This window comes from Pagrus pagrus, assembly GCF_965226575.1.
Source record: "Pagrus pagrus genome assembly, chromosome: 3".
NCBI lineage: Eukaryota > Metazoa > Chordata > Actinopteri > Spariformes > Sparidae > Pagrus > Pagrus pagrus.
In genome coordinates, this window is record NC_140187.1 from 4,552,351 (window position 1) to 4,566,382 (window position 14,032).

General features: G+C 40.5%; 1 protein-coding gene across 1 annotated transcript; it reads left to right on the forward strand.

The window, feature by feature from the left end:
* The first annotated feature begins 1,034 nt into the window (after positions 1–1,034).
* LOC311255030 (gamma-glutamyl hydrolase) lies at positions 1,035–11,646 on the forward strand. The gene is made up of 9 exons (XM_084349155.1): positions 1,035–1,349; positions 3,870–3,984; positions 5,685–5,735; positions 6,213–6,297; positions 6,619–6,757; positions 7,420–7,526; positions 8,565–8,655; positions 8,773–8,910; positions 9,480–11,646. Exons 1-9 carry the CDS (start codon positions 1,229–1,231, stop codon positions 9,599–9,601), a joined length of 969 nt encoding a protein of 322 aa, XP_084205281.1. The 5' UTR covers positions 1,035–1,228; the 3' UTR covers positions 9,602–11,646.
* Positions 11,647–14,032: the final 2,386 nt, after the last annotated feature.

A 14,032-nucleotide genomic window follows, 5' to 3' on the forward strand; every position in this document is an offset into this window, starting at 1 on the left:
CCACAACAGCTGCAGCACTGTGATAAGATGGACACTGAACGAGAAGGTGCCTCCTAATATAAAATGGATGTTTATTTTCTATCTATCTATCTATCTATCTATCTATCTATCTATCTATCTGACAGTGGGGGTCGATATCCTGTCTCTGATCAATGTGTAAGCCTATGTATGCATTATTAAGCTAAGATAAGATACTTTATTGATCCCAAAGGAAATTCTTATGCCAGAGATTACAGTACAGGTACAATGTTGAGGAATAAACGCAAAAACCAGTGCCTAACAAAAAAAGTAAAATGGGAAAAGTAGCATTGACAATGACATTATGGACTCGGAGAAGGATTCCCATATTTTCTGAGGAAAATAAGAAGCTTCTCTAATTGATATTGTTCCACGTAGGGAGGAAGGAGAGCAGTGTGGACTCTTTGAAAGGGCTGGGCTTAAAACAATAAATAAATAAATAAAAAGTGTACCAGCTGCATTTATTGTGAAAGGGTTCCAAACCCTGGCAAAGATTAAAAATGTTTTATTGACTCAGTTTTAATGTAGATCTAAAACTACATTGCTGTAAGGGAATTATTACTGTCACTATTTAAGTTTTAAGAGGCACATCGACTAAGTACATTTCCTACTATAACTATGTGGTGCTGCAGTGCATTTTCTCCACTCAGAGGACACCAGAGATGTCAGCCAGCAAAGAGGCATCCAGGAGGGCAGATCTGCTGCTTTCTTTCCAAACACAGGTGATATTTGTGTGGTGAGAAGGCACTGCTTAACTTTTATGCAGCAGTTTTTATTGTTTTATGAGAGGACAGACATCATTTACTCTGTGCTGGATTGGGCTGATCTGGGGGATGTTTTACCTGAGCTGTACTTGAATGTACCTCCTGAATGAAGGAGGGGGCATGAGTCTGATCTGGCTCATCTATTTCTATGGACAGCAGAGGAAAAGAAAGGGGGAGGCTTCTCTATGTGACGTGCGTCTATGAAGAGCAGTTCCACACGTGACTGACTTGATACTCCTGGAGGCTGGACGGAGGTGGAGATCAGAGGCGCACAGCAGGAGAGGAGAGGAGAGGAGAGCTGGTCACAGAGCATCCTCACCCAGAGAGCAGCAGCTTCACTCGGATACATTTCTTTCTGTATTTAGTCATCTTTAAAGACAAAAAGCATCCTCGACCTGCACACCCAGCCTGCATCTCTCGTTTTGTGTTGGCATCCTCCTGTGTGAATGAGTCGGCCGGCTGCAGCGGTGCTCGCGGCGCTGACCGCCTGCATCTGCTGCCCGCTCCTGTGCGCGGCGGCGGCGGCGGCGGCGAGGGGCCAGCAGCTCAACTACCGGCCGGTGATCGGTAAGATTCAGCCTTCGTGTGCGGCTGTTTGTGTCCGTGCGAAGACAAAGCTGTGCACGTCGGATTATAACACAGTACCTCTTATGTAATTCACATCGAGAATGTTCGAGAAAAGGTGTGCGTGCGTGCGTAAACGGAGAGGTTGTGTGTGTGTGCGTGTGCTTTAGGTTGTGGGTGTGCTCACTGTTGTGTTATAATTTAAAAACATGTAGCCTGTGTTTATTTTACAGGACGTGTTCTGGTTGTTGTCTGGAGGTGTGTCTCGTGTGTGGGTGCAGTTGGACCGACACCAGCCTTAATTACTCCTCAGGTTGCACTAATAGGCAGTTAATTATGAATTAGATGTCAGTCCTCATCCTCAAGGTTGAGTTTACACACAAAAAGACCCCAAACTTATAAATAGCATTAATATTTCCAACAGGTTGAGTTTGCTCTTTTTGGCTGATGGCATAAATGAGAGGCAAGAGGAGAGGATGTATGGGTGATGATGAAAGGCTGCTGGGGACTCAGTTATTCTGTATGTGTTTTCTTTTTGTTAATTAGGATGACGTGTGAAAATGTTGCTGTCTTGCAGTAGGATATAATCAAGGGCGGATATTTCATTTCACTGTCAGCGGGGACAGTACACAGAACATTTCGGAAGAGGTGCCACCAAAAGTATAGTTTTACTAAACATATATAAAAGAAAAGCTGATAACTACCATCAAATTATGCTGAATAAACTGCTTTACATACTTTACTTTGCAAATAACACATTATTTTCCTCATATGGTGCATCCCTTCAGCATCTCTCTTCACAGTGTCTCTTGAACGCTCCGTTTTAGCTACAGAGTGAGACATCTCGCCTCTGTTCAATCTTTTGTATTATTATCTCATTAATATTGTAAATATTGAAATTCTGAGTTTGAATTTCTTCTCCAAAACTACACACTGGCCCTTCAACTGTCAGTTTACTCTGAAAAGAACAACACTGACAATACCAGACAATATCACTTAAAGATATAACAGGTCAAATTTCTACATTAAAATGTGTAAAGTCAACTAGACCTTTGTTACACATTTTGTTGAGTTATGAATTTTGAATTTTCATTGTACCAAATGTTCCCAACAATGTACAAACCCACAGAAACCCATCGTTTTATTCAAGGTGACGTTTCATTTAGTTCCTTGTTGCGTCAGAGAATGAGGAAGGAAGTCAACGAACGTGAGGAAACATCATGTGAATAAAAGTTTGAAACGCTCTCTTCCCCTCTTCCTCCTCTCCTTGCCTACGGCAGAAATGACACACTCACCTGTTCTAGTCAGGAATTTTCCTGAAGAGCAATGTTGTACAAAAGTAATCCCACTCAGTCATCACTCGTGACTCAGTAGAAGTGTGTGGTGGTGTTTGTATCTGCAGAGACTTTCACCTTGGCCTGTCGGCTATTTTCTTATGATTTTGCTGTTTGCTGATGTTTTTTGCAGCAGAGATTCTGGAGAAAGAAGGTTTGGAAGACCTGCACGGTGTGCCTTTAAGTGTCTGCGCAGGCTGTACGGTTTTAAGAAGGTAGAGGACGTTCATGCAGGGGACTGTTACTGATAAGGATTGCAGAACTATGACTTTGTTATTGAGCAAACTTGCTGCCATCATTGTGGTCGGGACTCAGACCGTATTTCCAACTGAAGCCATGACTAATCATCCGAGGTGATGAGTAAACAAGAAGGGAAGTTATATGTCACCTCAGACGTGTGTCTGCCTGTCTGTTTAACAGCGGGGTATCAGGACGTTTCCAGACTTTGCTCCGTGATCAATGTTGCGTCAGAGGAGTGTACGCTGCTGTCTGACTGCTTTCTAGGAACTGAAACTACTTTTGAATCTGTGTATTGTGTTTTCGTAGGTATATAAACTTTTATATATTTATTTAAAATGTTTGTTGTTTCAATTTTACGTTATAGTTTGTGTTGACAAATCGCTTGCGTGGCTGTTTTTTGTTGGGGTAACCATAAAACACTTCTACAAGCTTTACAGGAAAAATTCAAAATGGAAATACACCAAAAAGCACGTTAACAAAAGAGTTTTGTTTTGGTATCAAAGTAAAACCGGAACCAGAAATTTTAAGCCCAGCACTGCGTATTCTACACTCTCATCTGCCACACTCTGTGCATTTCATTTCATTTTCACTTGGATTGGACGCCCTTGTTTTGCCAACTGTGGGTAAAATAAAAGGTTGTGATCATCAGGACGTTGGGTGATTAAGACATGTTGAAATGTGGGGATGTTTTTAAAAATGAGTATTCACCGTGGAAATGTTGTGGTGTTTTGTGACACGTATGAATTGTGATGCAACATTCCTGACACCTTTCTGGGAAAAAACTAAAAGGAAGCAGACTAACAGTGAGACTCACATGTCACAAGAATGAGCAAGTCAGTACCTGCAGTGGATTTGCTGTCAACAGGAGTGCGTCAGTAGAGATAATTTCCCTGTCAAAACACTTGGCTCCTCTTCTCTGATCTTGTGGTGTTATCTGTCTTCTGTCCAGGTGTGTTGGCGCAGGAAAATCTTCCAGGAGACCAGTTTGCTCATGGTACCTCTTACATCGCTGCGTCCTATGCTAAATTCGTGGAGGAAGCCGGGGCGAGGGTCGTACCCGTCAGGTACAGTAGTCAGATTTCACCTGTTCAGCGTGGGATTGGGACCAGTTTAACCAGTTATAGGGGGCCATGGGTGCCAGGATTGACTGGCAGGTGCTTGAAGGTGTGTCTTTAACTGATGACGCGCTTGTTAACCTGCTCTAATCAATATTTCCATTTAATTTAATAACAGTAGATCAAATTACTATGTAGAATGTGAAAGGTCCGCTGCGTGGAGCACTTTAGCATCTTTCAGCTCTAGTTTTGGTTTTTCAGCCCACAACACACTCAGGATCCAGCCAGAGCAGGCGGATGTTTTGAGAAAAAGACAAAAAAGAGGCTTTGTAATATAACTCATCACTCCCCTCCCACTGATGGGCATGTTCCTCATTCCTCATTTGCTTGGGCTCTGCCACATCAGGACCACAACTTTGACAATTGCAACGTGCAGCTGGTTGAGGTGACAGCAAAAATCTGACGTAGAAGAGGCCAGAGTGATACATATATATATATTTGTTGATCTAATGTCATTATTGCCTGTTTTGACTTTGCTGGAAACTGCAAAGTGCTGAATGTCTGCACTCGTATAGCTCTTCTATCAACGGTGCTTTACAAACTTTACTGAAAACAGCTACCTGCTGTGGCTTGAAACACGGCTACAGTAAAGGAAATGTTAAAGGCTGTCTACTGATAGTAATATTCCTGTAATTTGCATGGGGTCCGGCCACATCAAACCATGTCAGACAGCAAACTTTAGAGGAAGGGAAAGAACATAGTAATACATAATCAGTATTGGCCTCATTTCACTTTTTTAGTTCGTTTCGACTTTGCTGGAAATGTCAAAGTGGTAAATGGCTGCGTTTATGCTTTATAGCACTTTTATCCAAGCAGCTTTCAACGTGCCTCTCGTTCACTCATTCACACACACTGACAGCAGCCAGCAACCACACAAGGAACTGGTTTGACCAGATTAGGATACAGTGTCGTACCCAAGTACACTCTGACATTAGACACCAGAACCCGAACAATAAATCCAATGATTAGAGGACGATCCCTAATCTGATCTGTCCATAACACACTCTACCTTCGGAAGAAAGTTTGCATATTTGAGGGCTGCAAATCAATGCAACTCATTTTAAAAATGTATATCTAAAGCAATGAGTGTGCTTTCAGAAATATTAACTGGCACCATCACTTATCATTATGTTGTACTATTTTCATTGGAATTATATTTGGGGGAAATTCATCTAGATAATTAACTTAAGAGTCTAAATTCCTATAGTTACACGCTGTCATATTCTAACTCCCATCTGACTGAACATCAGTTTCAGTCATGGTGCTGGATGCGGTTTCATGTGGGCGGAGCCTGTGCAAATGAGATGGTCGTCGCTGTATCCGAAGTTCACTGAACTACTGAGACGCGTATGTTGAGTTATATCACAACAGCCTTTTATATACTTTTTATCTTAAACCTCGTAGTTTATTGTTATACGATTGTTTTCAATTAAAAAATAAATATATTTTCCTCTCTTCCCACCCTTTATAATAATGGTTACTGATAGGAAATGCCCACAGACTCAATAATATCCTCATTCATTGGTTGCCGTGGGTGCGTATACATCTATACAGCTGCTTCATCCAGACCGATGCAGAGTATTTGATTGACTTGGCAAGTAAATGGCGATTAACTTTTTATATCGTTGTGTGTCCTTTTTCTTCGACAGAATCAATTGCACAGAAGAAGAATATGCTAAGATATTCTCCACAATAAACGGGTGAGTAGACTCAGTGGCTGAGTTTGTCTATTCTGTTTGGCTTTAGCGGTCTTTTGCTGCCATTGACTAATAATTACACAAAACAAGTTTCTGCTTGGCTCTCGCTTTCCATAACCTTTTCCATAAGCTTCAAATGTGACTCATTCAGGATAACATGTTGTTGTTATTATTTCTAAAATGAGCCTGTTTTTTGACTTTACCTTGGATTGCAGTATGCTTTTATTTTGAAATAACATCAAAATGAGTCTCATTTTATGCGTGTTCCTGCCTCGTTATTGGTGTCATTTCATTTTGCCTTGTGCTCCACGATGTTTCCACATTTTCAGCCCTGTTATACATTAGATATTGCCATCATAAGTCATGTTCAGACACATGTAAAAGCTATGAAAAGTGATATCCATACACAGTATGTAACATTTCCCATCAGTGTTTCCCAGCATGTAGCAGAAATGCCTGACATGAAACGTGTCTCCTCAGGTTGTTGCTGCCTGGAGGTAATGTAGATATCCAGACATCACAGTTCAGTCGCGCCGCCAGGATCTTATACAACTTGGCTCTTAAGGTAAGACATTTGACAGCTGGGTGCTGAGATGAAGTTACATCTCAGGATGAAACAGAAATAAATTATTCGGTCATTTTTAGTGTTATAACCCAAGTAGCTTAAACTAAAGCCACACTCATGAACCCATATGTACATATAAGCCTCAGTTCTGGGCTACTTGGTTGGGGATGTGTGCAACTGTATGAAAGTAAAGCTTGTGGGTGAAATGTAGCATTCTGCATAGAAAGTCCTCGAAGAAACAATAGATAAAACTGCAATAAAAATGGCATTACACATTCTTTGCTGTTACCATCTCATTCCTCACTCTCTTATCCTCTGCAGGCCAACGATGCTGGGGACTACTTCCCCATCTGGGGAACTTGCCAGGGCTTCCAGCAGCTGACTGTTCTCACAGCCAACAAGAACCTGCTCACCCTCACTGACACCAAGGCCGTGGCTCTGCCGCTCACTCTCACAGCAGGTATTCTTTTCTGACCCGGTCCTCTGCCCCGTTCTGTTGTTCTGTTTCTGCTTTTTTTTATACGGGTTACTTTTTTACTGTTACAGATGTGATCCCCATCTTCCTCACAGAAACATCAGTCATGGTGCTAAATGTCGTGTGATTCGGTCACCACCCGAGTAATTTGATTTACCTAATCAAATTTCAGAACCTTTAGTTTAAACTGTGCCTGTGGAGATGATAATTGTGTTTATCAGCTGCTTCTCTCTTGACAACAGGAAGAATCATCCCTTTTACAGAACTCCTAGTAGAAAAGTACTGTTTTCTAAAACAAGATGTTGCCTCACAGCAACATCAGTCATGGTGCTAAATGTTGATTTCCAAATTCTTTAAACATCTTTATGATTAAACTTTAAAGTTAAGTTTGCATTTCTTTGTATAGGGCTCCAGATAGTTATCTCCTAGGAAACCATAATCATTCCAACCACTAAGCCTTGTCAAACTGTGTTTGCAAAATGATTCTTACCACCATTGCTCATGGTGTCGTGTGTGACGTATGGGTGGATCCCATGACAGCGAGGTGGCTTGGTTCATCATCTTATAATTGAGCCCACAGTCTGAAGGCATGCACACACGTGTTGTGTGAGACGCCTATCTGATCCTGATATGTAACTGTCCTCCAGCCGCCCAGTCCAGCCGTCTGTTCCGGGGTTTTCCCAAGGATGTGCTGCAATCTCTGGCCGAGGAAAACATCACCTCGAACTTCCACAGCTGGAGCCTGTCTATGCAGGTATCTTTTGTTTCCACTCTTTTTCTGTCACACAGTCTGTAACAGTTTCCCCAAACTAAACATCTGAAATGTCTTACCTGTCTTACATTTAATCCTGGAAGAATGTCGTGGGGACAAGACTTGTGCCATACCACTCGGTCACCATGCCCGAGTACTGAGAGTGGGGGGATTAATTATACATAAGATCATTGTAAAAAAACCTTACACATTTTATTTATTATATACCAGATATCATGTAAGACCTTTACCAGTTGTCAAGAACAGAAATAAAAAAAAGAAGTAAACAAATGCCCAACCTATGTGTGAATTTTAAACATAGAAGGGCGTGGTGGCCAAGTGGCAAGGCGTTGGTCTCGTAAACCAAAGATCATGGGTTCAATTCCCATCCATGCCTTTAAATGAATACTGTTTATGTCAAATGAGCTGTGGATGTACATTGTTCATCAACAGCGCAAGAAATAACATGAAAAGCTAATTACCTTGATCATCTCCTTGCTGGATGCAAGTCCAATCCATGGAGGCCCCATTGTTGATCGGATTTGGCCCTGTCCTCTTGAGGCGTGGACACAGGACATGTCCTGTGGTGTCTGGCACATAGGGTTGGCAGTGGATCCGTTCAGTTGTGTGGGGTACGAAGTGGAATCCATCCAAGTCCATGAATCGGACTTGTTTCAGAACCATTTACAGCACCCCCCCCCATCCTGTAGCATTAATGAAAGTTGAGTTAAGCAATCCCTTTTTTGATCATCCATGGCCCAAGTACAGCAGACGACAAGTTCAGATTCTCTGATGCCATCAATGGGCAGGCGTGGTGGCCAAGTGGTAAGGCGTTGGTCTCGTAAACCAAAGATCATGGGTTCAACCCCCATCCATGCCTTGAAAGATGAGTTAACCATATGTCAGCTCATCCCCTGAAATTTAGGTTGGTGAACAAGCACAAATTTGCAAATCACCATACATCAGATAGGCTGACGGAAGTTCTCAGTTGCTCAATGCAAATGAGCAGTAACTGTATTAATGTAAACTTTACACCAACAGAACTACAGTCGAAATTCCAAGCTGAAGAGGTTCTACAAGGTTCTGTCCACCAACAACGATGGGAAGAAAGAATTCATCTCCACCATGGAAGGTACTATTCAACATTGACTACTTTGCAGTTTTTCTCATGAGGCCCACTAGAATGATTATTTCAGTACATGATCGAGTTTTTTTTTTTTCTGCTGACACTATTTCTGTTTTTCCTCAGCTTACCGCTACCCATTTTACGCAGTGCAGTGGCATCCAGAGAAAACCACCTATGAGTGGGTTGATAAGCCTGGCATGGTTCACACCCCCTCTGCTATAAGAGCCTGCTTCTACACCGCCAGCTTCTTTGTCTCTGAAGGTAGCATTTGGTAGCTCCGTATCTGTCTTTGTCAGGACTATTTTTTTCTCGATTCCTATTTCAAGATTAATTCACAGTTGGAATGATCTCTACTGCTAGAATTATCAACCAGAGTTAGTACATCAATGTGTACATTTCCATTTTTTACGTGCAAAAGTTTTACTAAGATTATTACAGCACTGAAATTCTCAAACATGTTAGCTTAAAATTAATCAAAAAATGGATTATGCCATTTCCTTGTGACTGGTTACCAAATTATAGCAGATGTGGTCCACATGATCTAAATCGCCAAAACAAATAGTGCAAGTGTGACTGACACATGCAGTGTCATAGGAAGGAGACTTAAATGTTGATACCTTAATATCTCAACAGTGTGTGTGTGTGTGTGTGTGTGTGTGTGTGTGTGTGTTTGTGTGTGTGTGTGTGTGTGTGTGTGTGTGTGTGTTCTGATGAAAAGAGCAGCTGCAGGTCTGTATATGGCTGAAGTTTCACCACTACACCATTCTTTGTCCTTCTGCTTTTTGTCTCTTCCTCTTTTCTCCTTCCTGCCTTTCTTTTCTGTCTTTCAGCTATGAAGAATCACCACCATTTCTCCAGTCCTGCGGAGGAAGAGAAAGCTCTCATCTACAACTTCTCTCCCGTCTTCAGAGGCATGAACGCCATATTTGTGCAGAACTATTACTTTGATTGACAGAGCGCGCTGAAGACTGAAACAGGCTCAGTCCAGTCAGAATTTGCCACTGATAGAACATGTTGGGCCGAGTTTAAAAACCGAACTCGGCGGCGTTGTCACTTACGGTAACCTCAAACAATTTGTACAGATACATGAAATTCAGACAGGGCAGTGATAAAGTACAGAGATAGATTATACAACAAGAAGACAAAACTAAATATTGTGTTCAGAAATCTTTGAAAAGACAAAAAATAAACAAGTACAGAATGCAAATACAAAGACACATACATTTTTATAAAATACCAAAATTAAACAGTGCCAATACCTAAAGGAGATTTAATTGATGATTACATTTTGATTTATAACATTAATAACAGTGAAATATATAAGACGTTGCTGGATTTTATACATTCATAAGGTACAATAGTGAAATATTAGTTTATATTTTTGAATAACAAATCACATAAGAACATGTCAGAGTATATTAAAAACATCTATCGCTATACTGTCACTTACTTATGTTGATTCTTACGTTGTTATAGCTTCCTTCAGTTAAAATGATCTTGCAGTGTTATGATTTGTTTCTTTCTGATTAACATTTCTAGGGACAATATGGGCAATATTCTACTTTTAGAATAATATCGGTCCAATTGTAACATGAAATTAACGTAACATAGAAAAAACTTTCAGGGCGTCCCTTTCATTGCAGCACGTGTGGGAGATACAAATTGCTACTCATGTAAAAGACCTGCTCGTCCTCTGTCTAGCAGCCTTTTTTTCGCAATGGTCCAGCCAACCAACGACTTAATGCCACTCAGAGATTTCCTCTTCTCTGGCCTTTTGCTCAGTCACGCATTTTTTTTTTTTTTTTGTAATCTCTTTAGCTAACTCCTTCAACATCCTTTTCGTTCTCTTCACCTCTGCCACGATGTCCTTTCTGAGAATACTGAGCAAATAGCTTTGTCTCATTGCAAGCTGGTGGTATGTGACGTAGTGCCATGAAGTGTTACTCACTCATCACAGTAGGATTGTGCTCACTCAAGCCAAGTTACATTGTGCAATGTGGGAATAGGAGGCACCATTCTCCCTATTGCTAGTCAGTTAAAATAGTTAAAATCCTGTACTGATACTTAAAAGTCTTTCTGTAGAAATGTAAACGTACATCGCCACCTGTTACTTCTTTTTTTTTTTTTTTTTTACTTATTTGCTTTATTCAGGACTGCACAAGTTGTTTCTCCCTCAGTATCCGTAAGATATACAGCATTCAGTGTTTGTTCCCGTCAATGAGAGATGAACATTACATTAACAACTTATATTTTTGAAGAACTACGATCATATTTTAAAGTTGTTTAATAATTTTGTATGAGTCTTGAAAGAGTTTATCTTTACATGATTGTATTTCTGTGTGTCTCCGTGGGCAATTAAGCCTCAACAGGAAGTGGAGTCTTTTTTATAACAACAATATCAGGATTTCCTTGAAACGTTTCATTTTAAATTTTTACACTTAGATAGATTTTAGTTGGCTAAAGTAATGGCATTCACTGAAGGGGGTTGGAAACCTGAAACCTTGCAGGTATGAGGTTCTCCGTTGACACCAACAGTGTACTTCGTGGAAAAAGTGGATGGTTTGCACCAGCTTATGATCGCCTGATTTTAAAATGTAACCGTGGATGTTTAATGGTGTGGCTGTCATCATAACTGTGTTAATGATTTGATCATTTTTTCTTCATCCGTCATCATTCTGAAACTAGAATACCAAACCAATACGGCTCATCATTTTTGGTTTTTAACAATCCTGTCAGAGAAATAACTGGTGTCAAATGTTTCCACACATTGAACCTTTATGCAGCAAGAGATACATGTATTGCTGAGGTGTAAATACATTAAAAAACAAAACCTAATATTTCCCCTTTTTGTATTGTTAATTAAACCAAAAATAATGAGTCCTACAATAAATCCTACTTTGGAACATTTTATATTATATTTTGTTGCATTGATTGCACAACTGGTTGTGCAAGTTCTGCTTGCTTGTCTGACCTTGTGATCAGACAATAAAGGAAGTCAAAAAAACTACGAAATGTCTGGAGTTTACTTTTACTGTACGTCCGAACAACTGCCCTTCTGACTGACGGCTACGGCTATGTGCTACTCATTTGCAATGTAGCATTAATCATGCTAGTCAACAAGTGTTTTAAATGTCCAGTGTGTAGAAGATTTAGGTGGATCTAATGGCAGAAATGAAAAACTAGGAATCATCTCGTTTTCATTACCTTACAATGAGCCTTTATATCTGCAGAGAGAGCAGGTCCTCTTCGACGGCGTCAGCCATGCTGCACCACAATGCTTCTACGGCAGCCCGGAATGGACAAGCCTAACGTTGGCTCTAAAGAGGGCCTTTCTTTGTCATCTTTTCATGACCAAGATTTACAGCATTGTGACCAGCCCTTTGTCATATAATCCAGAGGCTTTAATAATAAGTGGACTATATAATTTAAGATGCAAGAACATTTTCTCAACCAGGAAAGGAGCTCTGAAACCTCTAAACCACATAGATGCACAAGTTTACTGGACTTGAACTATATATTAGATAAGAATGCTGCTTGGTACGTATTAAAACAGTAATATTTCTATTTGCTACCATTGGTCATGGTGCTCAATGTGACATAGAGGTAGAATCAATGCAAGTTTGATTGCTCTGATCATCATCTTACATAAAGTCTTACATTTTACATCATAGTAGACTGTAGGTGTCTGTTTTTCCCCTCTTAGCTCTTAATCCTGTTGTATTTGCTTTAATTACACTTAGAAAATCATCAATAATCTCTCACCCTGCCTGAAAGGTGTCACACAAGCCGAGGAAACATCCTAGTTTGAACCTGTAGCTACATGCCTATACAAACACACCATCTTGCGTTAATTTCGTTAAGCCTATAACAATGATTCTTACCATCAGATACTGATCATTACAATGTGCGGACAACCCAATTTTTCTTTCAACATTTGTTATGGGACTCCTTGTAAGGAGTCCAACTGGAAAAATATCTAAAAGAGCAAAGTTTCCTAGTGAAGTAAGTGTTGCAGTTGTGATCCCCTTTAGATTCACACCAGTTTCACTCATGGTGCTCAGTTTGGAGCAATAAAGGAGGTTCCCATGTAAATGAGATGGAATTTTTTTTTTTAACAACAGACTTGATTAAATAAGTGCTATATGGAGGCAACTGGATTTGCTTGAGTTTCTTGAAGAAGTTTCACCTCTCAATCAAGAGGCTTCTTCAGTTCTAGCTGACCAGTAGCGAGTCCCATGCTTTAAAACCTGTGGGGGGCGTTAACCCTCACAGAGTCGTTAAGGGCACATGTGAGTTGTGACACACCTGGCCATTGTGTGAGTCGTTGGGGTCGACTGGGTCCAACTGTGAGCGGGTGTTAAGCTGTCTGGGGAGGGAAACTCCAGGACTGCATTGTAAGTGGCTCATTGATGGTGTTGTAGACCACCTCCTCTGTTTAACTATTGTCATTCCAGTGTGATGTAGATGGCTTCTTTCACACCTTTATTCAAACCGTCGCTCTCCTCATGCCAAGATGTGTACACTGATGTCCTCAGAGTGCCCCCTCTTCTTCAGGTGTAAGTGGTGTGAAGAATGAAGTAAGATGTCATTTTTTTACTGTTTCAGCTTATGCACAAAATAAATCTCAACTCAATACCTGAAATTTTAGCATTTCTTGAAATGAAGCTTGCTGCTCCACTGCATTTTCTTGAACAGTTGAAACTTAGCATCAAATTCCAAATTAATTTTATTAATTATAAATATTTTCACACACCAAGTTATCCTCTCTTACAGAAGCAGCTACTCTTGTTCAAGGCATGGATGGGAATTGAACCCATGATCTTTGGTTTACGAGACCAACGCCTTACCACTTGGCCACCACGCCTACCTGTCACTGGGATTAGCTGATGGATTTCAAGTGAGGACACAGTGAATAGACATGATTATCTCTGTGAATATGTGTATTTGTTTTGAATATTTAAGATAACAATAATAGAGAGCAACACCTCACATACAGTTGTGGAACCTGCGGCAAATGTCTTGAATATTCAGTTACTTTAGATTACAATTGCTGTCATTTTCATTTCTACCCAGTGTGCAGGGGTTTATACATCATTAAAAATGTCAAGGCACTTGTCAATAAAGGTCATAAAGACAGAAGGCATACAATCAAACTGTCCCACATTGTTTCCTCTAATCTATAATATCTTTTGTCACTGCTTACACAAAATCATAGAAAGTGCCAAGAATCAGACCTGCTTTTTGTTTTTTTACATTTGGTATGGGCCTCTGTTAAGAAGTCCTCCTACAACATTTCTGAAAGAGCAATCACTGCCAGACTTCCACCATTTACTGTTGTAATCCCTTTTAGATTCACACCAGCTTCACTTATGGTGCTCAGTAT